This window comes from Triplophysa rosa, linkage group LG16, assembly GCF_024868665.1.
Source record: "Triplophysa rosa linkage group LG16, Trosa_1v2, whole genome shotgun sequence".
In the NCBI taxonomy this organism is placed as follows: domain Eukaryota; kingdom Metazoa; phylum Chordata; class Actinopteri; order Cypriniformes; family Nemacheilidae; genus Triplophysa; species Triplophysa rosa.
The window spans coordinates 19571443-19596810 of record NC_079905.1 but is presented as its reverse complement, the minus strand read 5'-3'; the positions used below and the strand labels follow the sequence as shown (position 1 = coordinate 19596810).

The 25368-nt window shown below is 44.6% G+C and overlaps 1 protein-coding gene across 2 annotated transcripts in view; it reads right to left on the bottom strand.

Annotated features, from left to right (window-relative positions):
• Nucleotides 1-25368, bottom strand: part of syt11a (synaptotagmin XIa) — a 65828-nt gene that overhangs the window by 18716 nt on the left and 21744 nt on the right. For both annotated transcript variants that reach the window (XM_057354397.1, XM_057354398.1), the window contains exon 2: nt 8394-9295. In XM_057354397.1, the coding sequence (XP_057210380.1) occupies nt 8394-9295 (902 nt within the window). The remainder of the gene's footprint in view (nt 1-8393; nt 9296-25368) is intronic.

The window sequence follows — 25368 nt, the reverse complement described above, 5'->3', positions numbered from 1 at the left end:
TTGCAGCTTAGCGTGAGATCAGGGTATGGCCGTAATGGTTTTTTAAATCATTTTTTGCTCCGAGTTGTTATGGGTTTAATAGCTCAGAAAAGAATTCAAAGTTTTTATTGTTCTTTTATCATTTTGTATCAAATTTGTAATTCAGATATTTCTACTTAAATAAAAAAGAAAATGAAATGAGATAATAATATTATGACAAGAAGAGTACATCTTACAACTAGCATAAATGTTACATGTGCAACTTAAATCAACTGGTCTTGAAAGAATTTGATTCAAAATGTTTATTTTAAAAATGCATTTTTATTTTAAGATTATAAAAAAAATAAAGTTTATTTTTTAAGACTATTGATGGCAGATTTCTGGTATCTGAGCAAATCTGAAACACTGTTGAGCTCTTTCCTACTTTAGAGTAAACATGTGCAATAACTAGGGTCTTGGTTCTCCAGTAAAAAACCTAAACTCCACTGTATCGCTGTATAGAAGTTTTTTTGTGAACATTTTTCCACAGGTGAATTTTTCACTTTGCTCTCTCTTTCTTGTTTTAAGAGACGATCATACTATAACAATAAGTAACTATAACTACATTAGTGTCCTTGTCTAATCACCGGACAATAATAATAATAAAATGATTTCTATTTTAAGTTTGCATGCTGTGTTACAGTAACAGAAATGGATGTAGATGACCTGCTGAAAGTGACCTATTTGTCAGATATGGTGACCCATACCCAAAATGTGAACTCTGCATTTAACCCATCCAGAGAGTAGTGAACACACACAGCAAGTCGTGAACACACGTATACTTGGAGCAGTGGGCAGCTATCACTACAGCGCCCGGGAAGCAAGTAGGGGTAAGGTGCCTTGCTCAAGGGCACCTCAGTCGTTACCCACCCTGGCAACCTTCTGGTCGCGAGTCCGACTCTCTAACCACTAGGCCACGACTGCCCCTGTTGCTTTAACTGCTGTTGCTTTACCCAACGTCTTTTCTCTAAAATTTGACTGGAAGTTCTCTCTCTCTCTTGATTTTTTGTTCCCTTTCTGTCGGTCTCTCGAAGTTGTGTCGACAGATTGGGGTTCGCTCTTGAGAACCGATCAACTTCTGACTAGTTTAGAAAAGGCCAATGAAATTGGTGAATGAAATTTGCATGCCGGACTCCTCCCCAGATGTCCGGGTATAAAAGGAAGCCGGCGTGCTCATTCATTCACCGTTTGTTCTTCGGAGCCTTCACTCTGATTGACTTCAAGACTTCATCTCTACGGCGAATTACTGCTGGAACCTTATGACGTGATGCAGCGGACTGTCCCTTCCTGCAGCGACTTCCCCTGGGCGTCTCGGCAGTGCCAGAAGAGTTCGAATTTTTATCTCTAAAAGAGCAAATTTCTCCAGCATGGCATGTCCCGCTGTTCTCATGGGTGCAACACACTCATCGAGGAGGGGGACGGACACGATGTCTGCTTCCAGTACGCTGGGGCAGACGTTGTGGATACGTCCAGCCCACACTGAGGGCGGTTGACGATTCAGATGTTGCATCACGGGTGGCTGTGTTCCCACGGGACTACGGCCCTGCCATCCGCTGGCAAGCAACGAGGGTGATATGAGGATCACTGTGAGCGTTAATCCGCCAGCCACTGGCTCACGGACCGTTCGCACCTCGTCTCGCTCGTCTGACCGTTCCCCAGAAGATGGTCCCACCGTCTTGTTCCTCAACCACGTATTCGGAAACAGTGCGTGATAATGATGAGATTCCCTTGCAGCATCGGGGGGTGACGTACTGCCATCCGACTCCGGCGATTCCTCGGAGCTCCCTCCCTTGGGGGGTCGAGCCCAGGAAGAAGCGGACGTCGAAATGTCAACCATGCTTTCCCGGGCCGCCGTGAGTGTTGGGTTGCAGTGCCCACACTGCCTCTCCCGGCGCTCGCGACTGGATACATGGTGCCTCGGGCTTGAGCGCGGCTCCGAGCCGCGCCCGCCCCCAGTGCCGTGTTTTTCCAGAAGTGCATGTGGAACTTAGTAAGACCTGGAACGCCCCCTCTCCAGCATGTTCACGTCTAACAAGTTCTGTCACCCTCTCTTCCCTCGAGGGTAAGGCAGCTAGAGGATATGTCGATGTCCCCCAGGTGGAGCATGCCGCCGTGGTGCACTCGTGCCCGCAGGCGGCGGCCACCTGGGGGGGCTCGACCTAGACTCCCGTCCAAAGCATGTAGTCTCGGCATCTTTCGTGTCGAGAGCTTGCATTGCTGCGGGCCAAGCGGCCTCCTCTCCACGCTATTGCTCCTGCCATGCCAAGGCGTTGTGAGAGCTCCACGAGGGTAAGACCGACCCAGCGCTTATGCAGGAACTCCGCACCGCCACCAACCTCGCTCTATGGACGACCAAGGTGACCGGGCGGGCCCTGGGTCAGGCGATGTCCACACTTGTGGTCCATGAGAACCTTGCACAGATGAGTAACGCCGAGAAGGTCCACTTTCTCGATGCACCCATCTTGCAAGGGGGGGGCTGTTTGGTGATTCTGTCGACCCACAGTTCTCGACAGTAAAGAAGCAGACAGAGGATATCAAGCATATCCTCCCGTGCCGCGACTCGGCCGCCTTCCCAGCAGCCCTGGTCTTCTTCGACACCCTCCGGCTCTGGCGCCCCCCACTCAGGCGGCCCCCCGGAAGAGACATCGAGGAGGAGACCATCGCCCCGTCAGCAGCAGTGGCAAAAGCAGCGGCCCTCATGGGAAGACACCGGGGAGATCGAGAATATCATCGGGCCCGACCCCAGCCATTCCACGCTGGGTGGTCGATCCGGGACAGTTCCTGCCCTGCCCCCAATGGCCCACTCTCTTAAGAGTTCTCTCTCTCTGGGTGTATATCACAGCCGCTCTCACCCTCTACACGACGGTGTTCGGCAACTCGATGTTGCGTCACGGCGAGACCGAATGTCGAGGATATTCAGTAGCCCTCAGCACTCTCAGTCGACAGTGCATTGTGCAACATCATCGCCAGGCAGGTAAAACAGCAGAGCCGATTTACTCCCCGGGGGCTTTCCCACGGCAAGGAATCCGCACTGCCAGCCATCGAACCACCCCCTGGGAGGTCGATGAAGCAGAACGTACCCCTAGCCTCCCTGTCAGTCCCTGGGAGCCTGACAAGAGCTTCCCAAACCGTCACGGTGACTACGGGATACGATACGTCTCGGCTACACGATGCAACTTACCAGACGCCCGCTCAAGTTCGGGACATCCTCTTACCACAATCAGAGGCAAGGATGCTCCCGTGCTTCGGGCCAGGGTCACCACCCCTCTGGCAAGCAATTGTGCTTGTCCCTCTGGCCGAGATGTTCAATGGGTTCTGCAGCCCGTACTTCATCGTCCCCCAAAAAAGGGGGTTGTTAGATCTGCGTACCCTGAACAGGCACCTACTCAAGCTGCCGTTCAGGATGCTCACACAGAAGCGCATCCTGGCGTCTACCAAATGTCAAGATTGGTTCATGGCAATTGATCTGAAGGATGCTTACTTTCATGTCTCGCTTCGAGGGTGGGCATATCAGTACAGAGTCCTCCCTTTCGGTCTGTCCCTGTCCCCACGAGTCTTCACGAAGATCGTGGAAGCCGCCCTCACTCCCCTCGGGGAGAGAGGTGTGCAGGTACTAACTATCTCGACGACTGGCTCGTCAGGGCACACTCGCGAGATCTGTTGTATACACACAGGGACCTAGTGCTCCGGCAACTAGATCGGTTGGGACCACAGGTCAACCGAGAAAAAGGCAAGCTCTCCCCTGTGCAGAGCATCCTCTTTCTCGGTATGGAACTCGACTCTGTCTCCATCACAGCGTGACTTACTCAGAGCATGCTCAGTCATTGTTGAACTGCCTTGTTGAACGTGTTCGAGCCCCGGCTCTGACAGAAACACCAAGCCATACATCATGGACCCAGAGACGCCCACTGCTCAGGAGCTATCACCCACCATTGCCCAACATGAGAGCTCTGTCCAAAGCCATGAAGCGGCGCTTGCTCAACAGGAGATCCTAATGGCCAAACATTCGCAACTCCTGTCGGACATCACCTCTTATATCCGCCAGATCTTCGACCGACTGCCATCCTCTCCAACTGCTTCTCCTGTGGTCAACCCTGTTCCTACATCTAATCCTCAAGTGCAAGCCGTGACTGCCATCACCTCAACACTTCACCAGAGACCCTAGCGCATGTAAAGGATTTCTTACCCAATGCTCCCTCACATTCGAGCTACAACCATCATCCTTCCCCTCGGACCAGGCTAAGATTGCTTACCTCATCACTCTCTTGTCTGGTAAGGCCCTCGCCTGGGCTTCGGCCATGTGGGAGACCCAAAGCTCCTTTTTTCGAGTTACTGGTTGTTCGAGAAGGAGTTTAAGAGGGTGTTCGACCACCCCATCAGTGGCCAAGAGACTTCTAAACGACTAGAGTCTCCAGCCGTCATGGCCGCCAAGCCAGAGTCTCCAGCCGTCATGGCCGCAAAGCCAGAGTCTCCAGCCGTCATGGCCACCAAGCCAGAGTCTCCAGCCGTCATAGCCCCAGGTCCGGTGGTGTCTGTTCCTAAGGAGTTGTCCTTGGAATCAGCTCTTCCAGTTGTGGCTGCTGCTTAGCTGTGTGTCTGGGCTGTGCGCTGCTGATCTGTGGTGGCTGCTTCCAAACCCGCAGAGTCTTCTGCCTGGTCCAAGATGGACGCTTCTGAGTTCCTGCCTGGTCCAAGATGGACGCTTCAGAGTTCCCTGCTTCGTCCAAGATGGACGCTTCTGAGCTCCCTGCCTCGTCCAAGATGGACGCTTCTGAGCTCCATGCCTCGTCCAAGATGGACACTTTTGAGTTCCCTGCCTCATCCAAGATGGACGCTTCTGAGCTCCCTGCCTCGTCCAAGACGGACGCTTCTGAGCTCCCTGCCTTGTCCAAGATGGACGCTTCTGAGCTCCATGCCTCATCCAAGATGGACACTTTTGAGTTCCCTGCCTCGTCCAAGATGGATGCTTCTGAGCTCCCTGCCTCGTCCAAGATGGACGCTTCTGAGCTCCCTGCCTCGTCCAAGATGGACACTTTTGAGTTACCTGCCTCGTCCAAGATGGACGCTTTTGAGTTTCTTGCCTCGTCCAAGATGGACGCTTTTGAGCTCCCTGCCTCATCCAAGATGGACGCTTCTGAGTTCCCTGCCTCGGTCAAGATGGCTGCTTGGGCTTTCCCTGCAGACCGACCAGCGCCCCCGTGCCTTCCGGCCCTGCCAGCGCCCCCGTGACTTCCAGCCCAGCCAGCGCCCCCGTGCCTTCCAGCCCTGTACTCCGCCTCTGCACCACGTCTCCTGCTCTGCCCTGGACTCCGCCTCTGCACCACATCCCAGGTCCGCCTCTGCACCACGATCCTGGCCCGCTTCCCCTTCATGGACCTGGCCCTCCATCCCACCCCCGGTTCCGCCTCCACTTCACCACTCTCCTGGACTTTATTATTTTTGGGGGCGTCTGGAATCCACCCTTAAGGGGGGCTATGTCACGCCCTGTTGCTGGCGCCTTGGTTCGCAACCTGAGGGCGCCATGCTATTCTGTGTTCTGTCTGTGTTTTGTAAGGACTTCAGTTCCCATCATGCTTTGTCTCGTTATCATGTATTGTTTTCACCTGTGCCTCATTTATCCCCAGTGTATTTAGTTGCCCTTTGTACCCTGTCCTGTGCTTGGTGTTTAACGTTGTGTAGCCGGTCTCTCAAGTGTTACCTAGTCTAGAGTTAACTTAGAGTTCTTGCATCCGTATGCTTATTGTTACCCTTTGCCTTGTGGATTATCTTTTGTTGGACCTTTATTTTCCTTGGTTGCAGACTGCCTTTGCTGGATTATACTTTTTTTTGTCTCACAAGTTTTTTTTGCCCCTGAGTGTTTTTTCTCTCATGACTTGTTTTTCTGGTATTCTTTTGGAGTTATATTAAAACCACAAGCATTACTACTCAAGTCCTTGTGTAAGCGTCTCACTCTTGTCTCACTCACTCTCTCTGACAGAGAGAGCATATGTTCGCAAAGTTCAAGTGTTTGTTTTTCACTGCATTTGGGTGATGAATGTTATATAAATGGTGGATATAACGCTGGATTTGGAGATAATTTGAAACTGATATATGGAGCCGCCCCAGTGCTAAAAGATGCCGGACATGAACCGCATGCGGTGAGTGAAACTGATGTCTGTGTTTTGTTGGCAATGGGTGCGCACTTTTGTTCAGCCTAGCCCTCCATCACCCCCCCAGCCCCCCCCCCCGCACGCGCCATATGCTTTCGGAAAAAATCATACAGCTGTATCTATCTTTTATAAATGTGATCAAACTAAATACTCGAAGACATGAAGTATGCAATACTACTCTATAGGTACTCAAGACTAATATGAGATTGGCAGTGTCTTAAGGCCGCTTCAAACGAAACATCTGCAGCTGTTAGGGCTCACTGGATGAACCAATTGACCATAAACATTCCAGCTCTCACTCATATGTTTTATTTGACATGACATAAAGTCTCTAAAACAGCCAAAGAATAAATTAACACTTATGTGATGCAGGATAAGCTTCACTGAGTTGAAACTGGTGGCACTTGGATAATACTGGTATCAATCACAGAGTTGGTTAACCTGGAGCAAAAAGCTCTAAATCATTTCTTTCACCTATGTCTAGAGAAGCCAAAGCATGTTTGTAATCAGCATTGAATTCTGTTAACTGGAAAACATTTTGGGCATCTCTAATCTCATAAAAACAATTAAATTTAGTTATTGCTATGCATAATGAAATAAAAGCTGAGGAATATATTTGACTATTTTGGTTGTTTAAACTGAGCCGTGCATCTACACAACGGAGAATCACATCACACGCGCTCTCAGGAACATTTAAGTAATTGATATTTTGCAGCAATATCCTCTAATATCTTTATCTAGCCTATCGCCAAACACGCTTCATTTCAACCCTTTCAGCTCCACGTGCTGCTTCTCTCCCGCCAAAGATGCGCCATGTGAAGAGCCGTGTCTGTTGCTCTTCATGCGGCGCATCTTTGGAGGGAGAGAAGCAGCGTGCGGAGCAGTATAACTTTAAAATGTATCATTCTGCTTAATTTATTTATTATTACATATAGGAATTTATAGTCCGTATAATATTTGACCTGTGTTTCTCTCTTTTATCTTAATTGTGCTTCTCTGAGATAACCACGCTGTGTGTGTGTGTGTGTGTGTGTGTGTGTGTGTGTGCGCGCGCGCGTGTGTGTGTGTGTGTGTGTATTTGTGCGTGCTTGCATGTGTCAGTGCATGTGTATATTGTGCTCTCTGCATGTGGAGTTGTGTTTTATGAATGTGGGTGTGAATGAACCTGTGTGCGTGTATTCTGTGTGTGTTCACTTTTGTATTAACTTGTATAACTTTAATGTTTTACTAATAGTCAATAAGTTTCATGTACATCTGCTTTGTAACAATACGAATTGTAAAAAGCGCTATATAAATACAGTTGACTTGACTATTATGCCTGCTGCCTCTTTAGACTTGTCGTTTGCTTGGGTTACGTTGCTGTTTGTTTGTTTGTTGGCTGCTCTGACCTCTGCCTGTTTACGATTTCGTCTTGCTTTAGATATACATGTTTGCCCCTGTATTTTTGTGCCTGTTCGTTCTACTCAAAGATTAGTTTGTCAATGAATCGCATATGGATCCCTGTTATGATGGATTCACACGAGCGGTGGAATTGCCGCGCAGCAGCCTCCTTTAAGCCGATGTGGCTGCCGCTACCCTTCTCAAAAAGAGGCTGCCCATGCCGCAAAGAGCAGTGCCCGTGGAAGTTGCGGGATTTTCTTACCCATGTTTCCCATTGAAAATGAACTGGACAAATGTGACTGCCACCATTACAGTCACACAAATATTTCTGAAGATCCAGCTTGTTCAGGAGTATTTTATCAGGGTTGTTCTTTATGTAGGGAAGCGGACCTTGCTGGCCAGAACTGAGAACCTCCAGTCTAGTGTATAGTTTGTATATGGTTATGTCTGGTAGGTTTACATTAATTGGATTTCTTTTAAGTCATCTCACAAGAATGGTTTACACTTTTTACAGCAAATGTCAAAAAGCTCTAACATTCAACAGTTATTGGGCTTTGATGGATTACAGTTTAATCATTGTTGATATGTTTTGAGAATTGAGACTTCAGACATGATGTTACAGTGTCTTTGAAAGTCAACATTAACATTTTCATTTTTAATCATAAATAAATTCTCTCTGCTAAGATTGACCAGGTAAGGGCAACTGCCTTCAGTTTTAAACAGAACCCTGAACTGGGTGTGTAATTAGTAAGACTTCAAATGTGGAGTCTTGGGAGCACCAGGAGCTGAACTTGAAACTGAACTAGATGGTTACCCCACCACTTGAGGCTGTTACCTCTGACCCACCTGTGTGTTTCTCTTGCTGATCTGCTGGGTGATGTGTGCTCTGCCTGTGCTGGGATCCACGCCTGCCAACGGCACAACCGCCTCCCCGATGACATCATCCCGTGCAAACCGATCGAAGCTGAGCACCAGGAAGTGCAGCGTGAGCTCGGGCAGCACACTATATGGAATTCCATAGAAGGTGAAAGTCTCATCGAAAGCTGGCTCCAGAGTCTTCCTCAGTACACGCGTCTTCACTCGGTGCTTCTTCTCTGGCAGGATGGTCATCTTCACATAGGGTTCAGAGCTGCCTGCCTGTTCATCCACAGCAGGGAGCCCTTGAGCTCCAACAATAGTGACAACAAGAGCTTTCTTGGGGAAGTTGTAGTCAATAGCCAGACTGAGCGTCCCTAAAGATGGTGAGTTGAGACTGTAGGGTGATGCTGTTTTACTGGGGGCTTCACTGCTACTTCCCGAGCTGCTCTCCATACAACAGTAATCTGCCCGGATGGGCAATGCCCTCTCCAGCCTCAGAGGACCCACGGGTGGTATCAAATGGTTCATCTGTAGATGCGGTATACCATTCAGCAGTCCATCTTCGGGATCTGCATCCACATGCCGAACATCACTGTTTTTAGATCCAAGACCCCATTCTTTCAGTAAGGATCCTGAACCTGAGCGCTGGCCAACCCGAATGATCTTCTTGTTGTTGCTGAGGGTCTCGGGGTAGATGCTGATACCTTTAAGCATGTGAATGAACTTGTAGGGGGGGTCAACAGGTGGGTCATAGGGGCCGCTTGATAGCTTGTACGCGCCTGTCATTTGATGGTAACGTCGCTGGCAGCATGTCCACAGAAAAACGGCCACCGTCACAGAGACCACCAAGACACCCGCACCAAGAAAACCTGCAAGCACTGGGGACACATCTGAGAGAGAGAGAGAAAGAGAGAGAGGGGTTGCTTGTGTAACATATGCCTATATTACATTTTAAAAAGATTTTCAGCTATCTATACAACTTTCAATACCACATTGCTCTTTTGTGCTTAAACGTTTTTAGTGTTAAGTAATGAAAAATGCTGGGAAGACTGGTATTGTAAAATTTTGACCAGTAATAACCTTTTGCTGAACTGCCAGTCAGGGCTGTGCACAGACATTTTAGGGGGCAGTTGGTCAAACAAGAAAATAGGGTTCTCCTCTGTTATAAATAAATATAAATAAGGTTACATACAGTAGCATATCTAATTTTCATAACATCATTTCATTTTCTTGTCATGTCAAATTCTTAAATGTACATCAAAATATACAAAGAATAATAAAACTGGCTGTTTAATGCACACTCTAAAAAAATCCGTAAAAATAGGGCACAATATACTGTATTAATAAGAAGGAATTTTCCGTATTACATTTTTACAGTTGTTTTACTTGTATTTTACATTTTGCACTGCATTAAATTACATTTTAGCATTAACAGAAATGTCCGTAAAATAAAGGAAAATGTATTTTCTGCCATTACTTTATCCGTTTTTTTAAGGATTTTTTTTTTACAGTGCAGCTCAGAGGGCCATGAATCCATTTACACACTAAGGCATGAATATTATAAGAATATTGTTTTAAATTAACTTGACAAGGTCTTAGCCCAGACCTCTGTGGATTTAATACTGGAATGGTATATGTGCAAGGTATCATTTTAATTGAATATTTAAATATTGCCAAAAAACTTCCAATAACAGTCTCAATGTTAGACATGACCAAAATACACCAAAACGCGGTTTAAAAAAGAATGAGCAGTTTGTTCATGTGTCCAGTAGTTTGGTTGTTTTGACGGTGTCTATTAATTTGCAGAATGTTTTTAACAAATTGATGTCTCTCAGCAGGACTTTTATTTTTGTGTCACTCAGCTCAGTCTAATGTGTTTTAATACAAATACTTCTTTCATATGTATAAATATATATAAACGCAATTTTATGAGGTGGCTCACGAATTCATACGTTCATACATCTAATTTGTATGTTTTATTATGATTTTACTTGACACCCTGTGACATTACAGGCTTAAGGACAGGAGTACGGGTGAGCCTTTATCGTTGCTTTGCCACCTCCATTTGTGCATTTCAGCAAAAATTACCTTTGCATCTGTGATATTAGGGTTGGGGTGGAGTAAGGTGTTGCTTAGCCACTTCGTAAAATATGTATGACTTCCCCTGATATCAGGAGAGTATCAGAGTACATGATGTTATTGCAATTTTGTCCAACTGAAGCTGTCAATGGTTGCAATTGGAATTTTCTATTTATTGTGCTAAAAAGAGCTGCATATATCAAATTCTGATATGTTGATGACAGACACATAAATGACATGAGTTGATTCTGTGACAAATACAATTTATACCTGAACTAGACAGGTAAAGGCAACAGAAATACCTGTCATTTTATCCGAAGACTTACACTAGTACCTTATGCATATAAAAAGAAAACAAATTAACAGTAAACTTTGGTACTATGAGTTTTTTTGGTGTCATGTAGAGCTGGGATGAGCATCAGGGCAAAAGTAAAGTCGGGTCTTCGTTTGCATGGTGTAGTTTTAGGAAAAAACAACAACTCTGGTTCCTGTAAATGCCTTTTTTTAAATAATGAATTTTAATTAAAAGAATGTTCTATCAGAATATTTCCTGCTGTTTGGATTATTTCCTTTTTAGTGCATGGCTGTTTTTGATTTTTTTCACAAACTATCAAGCCTAATGGAGCAGATGCGGAGCACAGCAGTTTTTTATTTACAATATGCATTCTTTATTAGCGACCATAAGAAGATCCAGCAGGAATATTTACTTAAAGGTCCAGTGTATGAAATTTTGCGGAATTGCAACCAATGACTCACTCCTCACATCCCCTTCGAAGCACTATAGTAGAGGTCTGCGCGGGACTGTTTTTTTCGTCCCACCCGCGCCTGCTAAATTTTATTCCGCTCCCACTGAAAATTCACTCTGTGTTCACCCTCTATCTGCTTAGAATGAATTTCGACCCGACGGATCCCACTAAATTTAGATCACGTTTTCAGATCTCACATTTAAGATCTCACATTTAAATTTCTACATAACAAATAAAAAATACACTATACAAAAACATATCAGTTCTTTTTTATCGTTGTGTCAATATACAACATTGTTCTTACATTTTAGTGTCAATACAGTAGACATCAAATGTCCTGATGACCGTCTCCCCTCTAAAAAACACGAACGCTCTCTCTCTCTCTTTAAGGTGCACTCGGCGACCTGCAGGCTCTGTCTGGGGGCTGACGCGTGCAAATGAAACTTAAAACGTAGTAAGAACTAAAGGTAATAAAAACGTAACGCTTCATTATGTATTATGTAAGGTCTTTATACACCTCTAAAGACATAGTTATGTATATCATATTGCATTTCTGTCAATAGATCCTCCAAAAATTACACACTGGATACTGTAAGGCATAAACCTGACTTGACATGTGCCATTTTCTCAACATGCAACAGTGATTTCAATTAGGAAACATCACACACTATGCACACCGACAGACATTTATACATGCTTTTTTTTCACTGGGCCTAGAAGGGTTATTATTATTATTAGGTTAAGGTCAATGTGAAACAGGATTTGCAACAGATTTTATTTCTGCAATGTAATATATTTTCATGAGCATTCCTAATAAACATGCATTACACATGAGGTATTCAACAATAACACTAAACGCCGTATGTAGGATGGGTCTTGATCAAATACGTAAAGAACAGATTGTTTGTGTAAAGTGGTCCAGCATCCTCATCTTAAAATACTTCAATTACACACACTGGGCACATGTCAGGTCTCGGGTCTAGCACTTCCTATTTCTTTCCCTTTTCGTCCTCTGTCTGTTATGCCGGACACGTGACTCTGTTTTGACAGATCGCCACGTGTTCGGAGTCTGCTGCTTCACCCCACCCCTCTTGTTACCTCGTTAAGCTCCTCATTAGGGTTCCTTGCTTTCACCTGGATCTACTCTTGATTCTTCTTATCACGGCTGGCTACTCGTTTCCTTCTCTGATTCTGCCCCTTCATATTCCCTGTGTTATCACTTGTTCCTTGTCAGTCCTTTAGTGTTAATACCATTTTGGTTGAGCACTTGAATCTTGCTAAAACCTAGTCTTGTCTTGCTATATTGAGTCTTGTAGTTTTCACCTTGTCTTGTCTGGCTCCAGAGTTATTGGTGCATTTCCGGGTCTCTGCTGCTTTGATCTGGGGTCTACCCACATATCACATACCCAGTCCTCGTGAGGGATCTACATGGTGGGCTGGTTCCAGTGTTCTAGCTCCTACCCTGTCAAGTGGAGGATTTTTCCGGTAGAGGGAGTGTTTGCTGTCGGGCGATCTAGTTTCAGGTCTCAACTGTGTGCCTTACCAAGTGGTTGGGGTCCGATCTCCAAGTATCTATCAAGTGGAGGGATTCCTGCCGCCAGAGATTTCTCAGTCAAGTGGAGTTATTTCCAGTTTTCGAGAGTGTTCTTGCCAAGTGGATTAGTCCTGGGATCTTGGGTGTTGCCGGCCAAGAGTTAGTATTACTGTTGTAGAGGTACTTTTCTGCCCTGCGGAGCCTTACCATGCAACGGGTCTTTCTACAAAGTGGAATACACCTTTTCAAGGGTGCTTTGTCTTTTGGAAACTTACATCGAGTGGCTATTGAGTTTGGAACTTCCTTTTTGGTGGGGTCTTGCTATCTTCCCACGCCACAGACTGTCCTATCGTACGCTGATCTCAAGTGCCTTTTCGGTGGAGCTCACACTGACTGACTGAGAGTCCTAAGAACTGTGGATTATTCTCAGTTTTGTCACCTCGGAGATTTTTCGTCCCTCAAGGACCAACGTTAGCCTGTAGCCTTCCCCCTTAAAACCCAATCGTCACAGCCGAGCGCTCGAGCCTTTACATATTGGTCATCTATTGAACTGTGCTCTGTTTGCACTGCTGTGGGTACTGTTTATCATTCTCTGCTTCTTCTGGCTGTTTGGTTACCCAGTAATAAATATTGTCTGGACCCTGCATTTGACTCTCTCGTAATTCTTGACAGCACAATTGCCAAAATGGGCAATTCTTATTTATGTATTATTCCCATGTTTATTATAAAGTTAGTGATGAAAACCGTAAAGGAAAGATGTTTTGATGAAAAATTAACTTTTACAGTAAGTTAATTAACACTAATAAATACAACAAGGGATTTAAAGTAAAAAACAAGACTTAAAAACTCATTGTTTCTTCTTCTGTGGAGCACTTTTAAAGCACTTTATTTTTTCTAAAGCACTTTGTCATCCTTACTGAAGAATCTAAGCATGTCTCATGCGCTTTCATTTCTCCCTTTACTTGACACTCTTCCCTTTTCTCTTTGTACTGTATATTACTTTCGCACTGTTCCCTCTTTATTTTTTTATCTCCACCCTGCACTTCTCATCTCCTTCTCCCTCCTGCTAAAGTCTAAAGGCCCCAGGGTGGTGAAATGTTCAGGTTGCCGTGGCAACAACAGATCTTTGTTTCGTCATGTCAGTCAGAGCTGATTGGAATTCTAAGTTGGGACTGGGTTCAGTGAGCTGATGAGAACAGGATGTGCTTTAGATCCCCCACAAAACGGCCTCCTTAAAGAAATGCCAGCCAATAGGAGCACAGAAACAAACCACATGTTTGAGGAACAAACTTCAATAAATAAGATTCAAAGTCTAGTCTTTTCTCTCTTAGTTTATCACAATTAAACATGTACTGTATACATACACATCAATTTCACATATCCACAGCATTTATGACTGCTAAATTTCTGGTTGGATTAATGACAACTCGTTTGATTGCTTTTAAAATTAATATTAATTTTAATATTACTGTTGGCCTAAATCTGGGTGGTAGATGCTGTGGTTTATTATCAAAGTACTTGCCTATTACAGCAGCTCTCTGTCCACTCAAGAGTGACTTAAACAAGAGCCTTTAAGGAATTCACTGACCTATACAAAGGGATTAAAGCCTTTAATGGGAGGACAAAGGAAACTAAACTTTTTACATTTTCTGAGTGGTGCCGAGTGGCGTCATGGCAGCAAGGTTTATTAGGCAACATAATAAGTGTCTTGAGTGGTTGCCAAGTTAATTGTTAAGGTGTTCTGTGTCGTTTTAAGCAGTTGCTGGAGTACTTGTATAAGTTTCACCAGAGGCATCATGCCCATTCAAACATGCTTCTTCAATTTTGAATTTTACAAATCAGTTAAGTGTCAATGAATGTGCTGTTCTATAGGCAAAACTAACCAGTTCTGAGCTGCATCCTTGTCAATTTTTGGAGAGTTTCATCATTTTCATCCCGCACAAGCTTAACACACTTCAATCAGGTTCTGCAGCTGCAACAGCACTGGCTGATGATGTGATCAATGTCTGCACAAAGTTTCAGACTCTTAACCCCGCATGAGCAAACTGGATCCCATGTTTGACTTTGTGTGGCACTTGCAGAGCGATCACTGTATAGACAAATTACTGTGAGATCAGATACTACTGTATGCTTTAGGATTGCCCTCCTGGTTCTTTGATGTCATACACTGATCAGTCTGCAAAGCTCTGCTTCAAGTCAAACATATCTCTTAAATGCCTTTGAGACACCGAGGCTTTTTGAGGAAACATGTTCAACATTTTTAATGATCTAAATTGATCTATTAGAGTTGGGGCTACATGAATGATCCTTGCTGTATTAAAGAGTGGCAGTTTCAACCAACTAGTTGAAAATAATCAAGCATTGTTATTGTGCTGTATGGCTCTATAAAGAACCTGTCACCAGAACACTATAACGTCCACCACAACCTGAAAAAAAAGGTTTTTCTGACTTAAGAAAGAATTGTTTCTTCTAAAAACCTTTGACTGAAATGGTTTTTGTCTTTAATGACATCAAAAAGAACCCTTTTAATCAAATGTATTTCTTAAGGCTGAAAACATTTTAAAAAAGTGTACGGCATAAACTGCACAATCATTGGATATAAAGGACACAGAAAAATAGAAAAAAACTGTATATCTAGGAAACATCAAACAACAAAACAGCTTTTCTCTGACAAGCCCAGTTTCAATACAAACAAACGGTGCATTTCAAACAGGATTTATTGCCCTCCAAAGGGCCCTTCGGGAAGGGGACGGCATACAAAACGTCACTCCAAATAAATAGAAATTGGACATATTAAGAGACAAAATTGCGTTTCTCTCAACTCTCAACTCAACTTTATTTATATAGCGCTTACATGTACATGTACTTTATATATAAAGCAGCTGTACATGAGACATATTGACTATAAGCAAAACAATTAAAATTGTACCTGTAAAAACAAGAAAAAGGTGAAAACACAGAAGACAGACATATCCACATACAAAACACTCCACACACACAATATGCACACGTACTAACACACATAGACATAGACACACACGCACGGACACGCAGACACACGAATGCGCACATACGAACACACACAGACACGCATGCACACAGACATGCACGCACAGTGAGAACACACATTTAAGATAAAGGAGAGAGAAGCACAGGTCAAATATAACAGACTATAAATTCCTATATGCAATATTAATTAAGTAAAACTTTAAAATTCTAAAGCAGCCCCCCCGGCCAGGCAAATAGTGCAAAAAACAGTATGCAAACGGTGGCGAGGAACCCAAAACTCTAATCGAGAAAAAAAACCTCAGGAGAACCCAGGCCCAACCAGGGGATTCCAGTTCCCCTCTGGCAAAAGCTGCTGCCTCTGCACAAGCTCCAGAGAGCTTGCACAACAAGGCTAAATAAAATAAATAAACTATAATTTACCTTATTAGTAAGTTTAAGATTATCATTAATAATCTAATTAGTAATTAGATTATTAATGATAATAATTAGTAATCTAGTCTTGATGTCATGAATCCATGAATTAACTTCTCTGCATCTGACATTGACAGCATATGACATAGTTTAGATATATTCTTAAAATGGAAAAACGCATTTTACAGGTGTAGGTGACAAATGACAGATTACTATCGAATAGAACGCCAAGATTCTTTGCTGACGACGAGGGTTTTTTGAAACATCCGTCAATAGTTAAACAGTATACTTGGTTGTTACGTATAGCAGTTTTCGGTCCAATAAGTAACACTTCTGTTTTGTCCGAGTTCAGTAATAAAAAGTTGTTACTCATCCAGTTATTTATATCGACTATGCATTCCATTATTCGATGGAACTGCTGTGTTTCATGAGGCTTCGAGGAAATATAAAGTTGAGGATCATCAGCATAACAGTGAAAGCTAACTCCGTGTTGCTTTATTATATCTCCTAGAGGTAGACTGTATAATGCGAAGAGCAGAGGCCCTAAGACTGAGCCCTGTGGTACACCGTACTGGACTTGCGATTTGCGTGACACCTCATGGTGTATTGCTACAAATTGAAAACGGTCGGATAAATAAGATTTAAACCATTTTAAAGCTATTCCTTTAATGCCGACGTAATTTTCGAGTCTATGTAGGAGTGTGCTGTGGTCAACGGTGTCGAATGCAGCACTAGGGTCTAGCAGTACCAATAATGAGATACAACCTTGGTCAGATGCCAATAGCAGATCATTTGTAACTCTGATCAAAGCACTCTCTGTACTGTGACATGCTCTAAATCCAGACTGGAATTCTTCATTGATGTCATTCCTTTGGAGGAAGGAGCATAATTGAGTTGAAACTACTTTTTCCAGAACTTTAGATATGAAAGGTAGATTCGATATAGGCCTGTAGTTCCCTAGTTCTCTTGGGTCAAGTTGGGGTTTTTTGACAAGGGGCCTTATAACAGCCACCTTATATGCTTTAGGCACATGTCCTAATGTCAGAGATGAGTTAATAATACTAAGAAGAGGATCTATAATTTCTGGGAGCATCTCCCTCTAGAATTTACACATCAAGAGGTTTACTCTTTGAACAGAGTAGGGAATAGGGATGATCACTTCGGAATTGAACACAGGAAAGGACAGAACCCCTTAAAGTGCCCTTCAAAGGAACAAAAACGCTAACAGCCAGTTGATGATGCCTGATAGTACTTGTGTCACGACGGTGCGTGGAGAAGAGAAACCAAATGCAGGCAGGCAGTAAGGGGTTAACAGACAAGATCTTATTTTATTAAATAAACAAAAGACAAAACAAAAAAACCCACGAGGGGGTAAAACACAACGACAGGGGAATATAATAATACAAACTACACAGGAACACTCACTAAACAAACTAGACTAAGACAACACTAGACAAAGATACACTGACTAAACTTACTAGATAAAATGATACAGGCAGGAACACGAAGCACTCATACACAGAACAGACGTAGTACAATCCAAGAGCAACAAGACAAAGAAACATGAGGGTATATATAGGGAGAGACAAACGAGGGATAATTACACAGGGCAGGTGGGAAACATTAGACACGGGAGGAAGGCAATACATGAGACGAGAGGGGCGGGGCCAATGACAAGACACTGGAGAGAACGCATATTATTGTCAAAAGGACAATAATATGTTTCTCTCCACACATAACCAAAGACTTTGTCATGGCTCTGCTACAGGACCAAGAAAAACATGACTAAATGAAGCAGAGCCATGACAACTTGACTAGGTCCACAGAGGGAAAGCCGGAGTAGCTCAAGCACCGCCCAGATCCAGCAAGGGGGAGCCAGAGCTCCAACTCCACCCACTTGGCTCTGCAGCGAGCACCATCTGCCAGTGTTTCCCAATTCTGGTCCTGGAGTACCCCCAACACTGCACATTTTTGATGTCACACTAATCTGACACACTTTTCTGAGGTCTTGGAGAATTTACTAATGAGCTGATAAGTTGAAACAGGTGTGTATGATTAGAGAGTTATGTTAAATGTGCAGTGCTTGGGGAAAAGAGTATAGAATACCAAGGGGCACACTCACGGCCAGTAGCAGCCCTGCATTTCCACCATTTTGGGGTGAAAGTGAATCAGCATGTCACGACCGGGACTAAAACCAGGGACGTTTGAATGTAAATAAGGCCTGCTGTAAATATGATACGTTTTTGTGGTCCGTCCAGACAATGAAAGGGTGCTTGGCTCCCTCAAGCCAGTGCCGCCACTCCTTGAGAGCAAGTTTTACCGCCAGGAGTTTGCGGTTGCCTACATCATAGTTCCTCTCTGCCCGGGACAGGCTGCTGGAATAGAATGAACATGGGTGAACTCTGTTATCTGTGACCGACCTCTGAGAGAGAACTTCTCTGACTACCCCTTCAGATGCGTCCACTTCTATAATGAAGGGTACTTCGGGGTCTGGATGCAACAAGATAGGAGCAGAGCAAAACAGTCACTTCAACCTGTCAAAAGCTTTGAGTGCCTCCTCTGTCCAGTTGATCTTAGTGGGGGATCCCTTCGTGAGGGCGCAAATGGGTGAAGTTGCGAATGAACTTCCTATAAAAATTGGCGAATCCAAGAAATCTCTGTACCTGTTTTAAAATCTTTGGTAGAGGCCAATCGATGATAGCAGATACCTTTAAGGTCTTCATCTGGACGCAATCTTGAGAAATCACATAGCCTAGAAAGGAGACTTGGGGCACATGGAATTCACATTTCTCAAGTTTCACAAAGAGTTGATTGTCCAGTAGTCTCTGCAGAACCTGTCGAACATGGAGAATGTGTTCCTGTAACGAGTTGGAGAAGATTAGCATTTCATCTAGATATACAAATACAAAGCGGTTCAACATCTCTCTCAGCACGTCCTTAATGAAGGCATGAAACACTGCCGGTGCATTCGCCAAGCCAAAAGGCATCACCTGGTATTCCCAGTAGCCATTGGAGGTACTGAAGGACGTCTTCCATTCGTCTCCCTGCTTTACTCGAACCAGATTATATGCACTTCGTAGGTCTAATTTAGACAAAATTTTGGACTTTTGAAGCAGTTTGAATGCGGATATCATAAGTGGAAGGGGGTAACGATTCATTAATTAATCATCATCTTATGGAGTCCAAGATAGTCTATGCATGGTCTAAGGCTCCCCTCCTTCTTAACAAAAAAGAATCCAGCACTAGCAGGTGAGGTGGAAAGACGAATGAATTTGTTCTTCAAGGCTTTGATATATTCATTCATGGGTTTGGTCTCTGGGGCAGAAAGAGAATATAGATGTGCTCTAGGAGGAAGGGTACCAGGGAAAAGTTCAATAGCACAGTCGTAGGATCTATGAGGAGGTAGTTCAGTTGCACGTTGTTTGCTAAATACCTCTCTTAATTCAGCATATTCTGGAGGCATGCGGGTAGCATCTGTTGGATCATCTTGGGTTCTCACCTCTCCGACTGTTGCCAGAACCATTTGGCTCTCTACTCCGCAGGAATCAGGAGGGCTACAGGAACTAGCACAGGCAAGCTCCAAGGCAGTAACGTGCCAGAGGTCCGTGAAAATTGAGGGTTGTGAAGTCGTAGCCATGGGTAACCTAGAATCAGGGGTTCTCTGGGAGATTCAATCAGATAAAAAGAGATTGTTTCATGGTGCGTTCAAGGGTCAAGTGTAGGGGACTGGTTTTAAACTTACTTATCCCTGGGGCTATAGGTCTACCATCCAGAGCCTCAATTCTCCAGGGTGAGGGACAGGTCTCATAAGGGATACACATTTTCCTAGGTAATTCTATATTTAAAAAATTGTCAGGTGCGTCCGAGTCCACAAATGCCTTTAGCATGATCCTGTGGCCCTTAGTGTCTCCCCAGGCGAGGGTAGCTGACAACAGGAGGCGGGAATGAAATGTGTCACATTGGGCAGTTCCGCTCGCTAGGGACCCTGTTCTCCCTAGCGAGCTCTGGTTTTTGAATGAAATGAATCTGTCCCCCAAGATTATTATTATAAACATGAGCCTCGTCTAAAAGGCAGAGGAGGGGGAGGTGTCACAGCACTTTACAATAACTCTACTGGCATTTCCCAGAAGTCTAACTCTAAATACAATTCTTTTGAAGTCATGGTACTTCATGTTTCAACACCTAATACTAAGGATAAAACATTTTTAAATTTATTCTGGCTATTGTATATTGTCACGGTCCTACCTTCTTGTTTATGAATTTCTAGTCATGTGGCAGGATCGGGACAGAGCCCTTAGGTTTTATGTGGAGAGAATCATATTATTGTCTATCTTAACATAATATGCATTCTCTCCAGTGTCTTGTCATTGGCCCCGCCCCTCTCGTTTCATGTATTGCCTCCCTGCCGTGTCTTATGTTCCACACCTGCCCTCGCTCGTTATCTGTCGTTTGTCTGGTGAGTGCCTATTCTGTGTCAGGCTAGTCTAGTGTAGTCATTTGTAGTTATGTTCATGGTTATTTAATCTTAGTCTTGTTAGGTGTATTTAGTCTTAGTCCTGTCCTGTTGTGGATTCCCCTGTTTTGTTTAGTTATAACCCCTAGTGGGTTTTTGTTTTGATGTTCTGTGTTTTGTTTATTTAAAATAAAAGCCCTTGTTAACCCCTTCATCCCCTGCTGCCTGCAATTGGGTTCTTCCACGCAAACCGTGACAGAATGACCGAACCAAATCAAACCCAGCAGGCGGCTCCCAAGGACGGCAAGGCGCCGTCCCCCCTATCCGGCCTAGCCCACTTGCTGCTGGGGTTCCGTCAGGGGAGTTATGGGGACCGGGAGTTTGCCAGAGCATTCTCGGCGGTGGCAGAGGCGACCGGGTTCAGTGAGGCAGAGTTGAAGACGATCTTCAACTGCTGCCTCACCCGACACCGTCAGAGAAGAGGCTGCTGGCTCCTCTCGGGTTCACGGATATGGTCAGGAACTTCCACTCCACGGTCTAGCGTCACGGGGGGTCTCGTCCTGGCTGCCGCTTACCGGGGGGACTCAGTACCCTCTGGCTGGAGCTCCACTGTTTCCGGTTCTCCTGGTGGTGACCGTGGCGAGTGGGGGAGGAAGGACTCGGGGACGACGTCTGGGGGTTCCCTCGACGCAGAACTACCTCCGGTCCCCACGGGTCTGCCAAAGAGGGCTGCAGACCGGTGCGGAAAAGGAGGGAGAAGCGTCACGGGGATCGTACCGTCCAATGCAGCCGGCTACCAGTCCGGTGCAACCGGAGGTCCTGCCGGCGTCTCAGCTGGCGGTCGAACCGGCGTCCCAGCCGTTGTTTTGATATTGTGTGTTTTGTTTATTTAAAATAAAAGCCCTTGTTAACCCCTTCATCCCCTGCTGCCTGCAATTGGGTTCTTCCATGCAAACCATGACAGTATATACTGTAGGCCTCCAGGGCACCACACAGATTTTATTAAAGAATTTGGTGGGTTCTTACCAGAACTAGTACTGGCCGCAGATAGAGCCCTTGTCGTTGGTGACTTTAACATACATGTATATAACGATACAGATGCCTTATGGCTTTCAAAGACGCTCTTAGCTCCATGGGCGTTAGTCAACATGTGTCAGGACACACTCACCTTCGTAATCATACTTTAGATTTAATACTGCCTTACGGTATAAATGTGGACGACGTTAAAATCCTTCAACAGAGTGAAGACATTTCGGATCATTATATGGTATTATGTTTGCTTCACTGGCCTACGGCTGCAAATAAAACTCATTGTTACAAATATGGTAGAACAATAACTTCAACTACCAAAGATGCGTTTCTAGATAATCTGCCTGAATTGTCTCAAATCTCTAGCATTAGAAATAACGTTAAAGATCTTGACATTACCATTGAAAATTTTAACTCCACCTTCTCGGAAACGCTAGACACAGTTCTCCTCTACATTTAAAGAAGATTAAAAATGGCAGCCCAACACCGTGGTATAATGAACACACTATGGCTCTAAAGAAAGCGGCCCAAAAATGGAGCGCAACTTCAAGAAAGCTAAATTAGAGGTATTTCGTACAGCATGGAAGGATAGTATTCGAAAATACAGGAAAGCCCTAAAAACGTCTAGATCCGCCTACTTTTCATCACTAATAGAAGAAAACCAGCACAACCCTAGGTTTTTATTTAACACAGTGGCTAAATTAACAAAAAATAAATTGTCAGCAACTTCAGATTCTGGATATCAGCATAACAGTGATGAATTTATGAACTACTTCATATAAAATCCAAGATATTAGAGAAAAAATTATAACAATGTAATTAGAAGTGAAACCCACTGAACAAACTAACTACAGCACCCCTATGGAGAAATTGCAATTATATTCTACCGTAGATCACGATGAATTGTCTAAAATCATTAGATCATCTAAATCAACAACATGCATGCTAGACCCTATACCTACAAATCTACTGAAAGAGATGCTCCCAGAAATGATAGATCCTCTTCTTAGTATTATTAACTCATCTCTGACATTAGGACATGTGTAGTTTCAACTCAATTATGCTCCTTCCTCCAAAGGAATGACATCAATGAAGAATTCCAGTCTGGATTTAGAGCATGTCACAGTACAGAGACTGCTTTGATCAGAGTTACAAATAATCTGATACTGGCGTCTGACCGAGGTTGTATCTCGTCATTGGTGCTGCTAGACCTTAGTGCTGCATTCGACACCATTGACCACAGCACACTCCTACATAGACTCGAAAATTATGTCGGCATTAAGGGAATAGCTTTAAAATGGTTTAAATCTTATTTATCTGACCGTTTTCAATTTGTACCAATAAACAATGAGGTGTCACGCAAATCGCAAGTCCAGTACGGTGTACCACAGGGCTCAGTCTTAGGGCCTCTGCTCTTCGCATTATACATGCTACCTCTAGGAGATATAATAAAGCGACATGGAGTTAGCTTTCACTGATATGCTGATGATACTCAACTTTATATTTCCTCGAAGCCTCATGAAACACAGCAGTTCCATCGAATAATGGAATGCATAGTCGATATAAAAAACTGGATGAGTAACAACTTTTTATTACTGAACTCGGACAAAACAGAAGTGTTACTTATTGGACCGAAAACTGCTATAAGTAACAACCAAGAATACTGTTTAACTATTGACGGATGTTCCATAAAACCCTCATCGTCAGCAAAGAATCTTGGCGTTCTATTCGATAGTAATCTGTCATTTGAGAGCCACGTCGCCAACACCTGTAAAACTGTCAAATTTTTCCATTTTAAGAATATATCTAAACTACGTCATATGCTGTCAATGTCAGATGCAGAGAAGTTAATTCATGCATTCATGACATCAAGACTAGATTACTGTAATGCACTGTTAGGTGGTTACCCTGCAGGCTTATTACAAAAACTCTAACTGGTCCAAAACGCGGCAGCTCGAGTTCTTACACGTACAAAAGTATGAACATATTAGCCCGGTTCTGTCAACCTTGCACTGGTTACCTATACAGCATCGCATTAACTTTAAAATCTTGATTATTACCTATAAAGCCCTACATGGTTTAGAACCTCAATACTTAAGTGAACTCCTCTTTTATCACAGTCCTTCACGTGCATTACGCTCTCAGGCGTCCAGTCAGTTGGTAATACCTAGAATTTCAAAATCAAGTGCAGGTGGGAGATCCTTTTCCTATCTAGGGCCTAAACTTTGGAAAAGTCTTCCCTGCACTGTCCGGGAGGCAGACACACTCTGTCAGTTGAAATCTACACTAAAGACGCATCTTTTTAATCTTGCATACTCTACGCTTCCATAATATAAATCCTCTGAGGGTTTAGGCTGCATTAGTTAGATCATCCGGAACCAGAAACACAACAGTGCAGAACAGAACTCTACTCTCAGCCAGTCTTGTCTCATTGTTCCAAGGTTACCACAGCGAGCAGGATGCAGTTCATGGCCAGACCTGATGGTAGAGCGGAGAATGGGAAGCTGCAACCTGACAAGAGCTGAGATGATAGAGCTGGATAAAGAAGGACGCGTTGAGTTGACACGTCTTCACTACAAAATTTTAAATGCTATTAGATTATTAATGATAATCTTAAAACGTCTCGGTTACGTTTGTAACCTCGGTTCCCTGATGGAGGGAACGAGACGTTGTGTCGAACCGACAGATGGGGTTCATCCCTGAGAACCAATCGCTTCCGACTACTTAGAAAAGGCCAATGAAAATTGGCAAATGAAATTTGCATGCCGGACTCCGCCCCGGACATCCGGGTATAAAAGGGAGACGGCGTGCATCATTCATTCACCTTAGTTCTGAGGAGCCTGAGACCTCTCACGACTGCTGCAGAGGACAGCACGTGTTGTGGCAAGAGGACACAACGTCTCGTTCCCTCCATCAGGGAACCGAGGTTACAAACGTAACCGAGACGTTCCCTTTCTGTCGGTCTCTCGACGTTGTGTCGAACCGACAGATGGGGTTCCAATGGAAAACGCCATAACACGGTGCCCTGTCACAATCTCAACGAAGCGACGGTGACTGGCCTGGGCGTGTCAGCCGTGAACGCTAACGCGAAATTGTAACCTACCAGTGGGTAGGTAGGGGGTCCCAGAGCTTTCTTGAAAGGTGGGAAGGCCCCTACCTTCGGCCTCACAGGCGGCGGCCTTGTTTCTCTAACAGCGAGAAGCCGCCCGGAACCGTAAGGCCACTGGGTAAGCGCTACTTCCTCAAGTGGGGGATGCGCTACAGAGACACTTCCTACCGCAGGGAGGAGCTAGTGAAGATACCAACATGGTCTCACCGATGGGGGAGAACTCATGGGAAGAAGAGCGGTTGAAGAGAAAACCGCGAGGTGGAGGTCCACCGGGGAGGTCATGGGTTACCAAGGTGGGAACCAGCATGAGGATACATCAGACGGAACCGCCATACTGGGGGTTTGCAACGTCTGGTAGCACTAGGTCCGGTTAGAGCTATGTTGCGAATAACTCCGGAGATACCCGGCCTAAGGGGCAGGGCTGCTCTGCCCAGCCCGCCCCAGAGGGTGCTTGCTTAGTGATGGATGGAGTGCCTGTTCTTCGCCCAGTGGGGAAAGAATGGAGGCTGAAACGGTATACTGACCCACTCGAGAGAGGGGGAAAAGAACCGAACAGGCGTAAACCCTACCAGTTGCCGGTCCAACATGTGGCC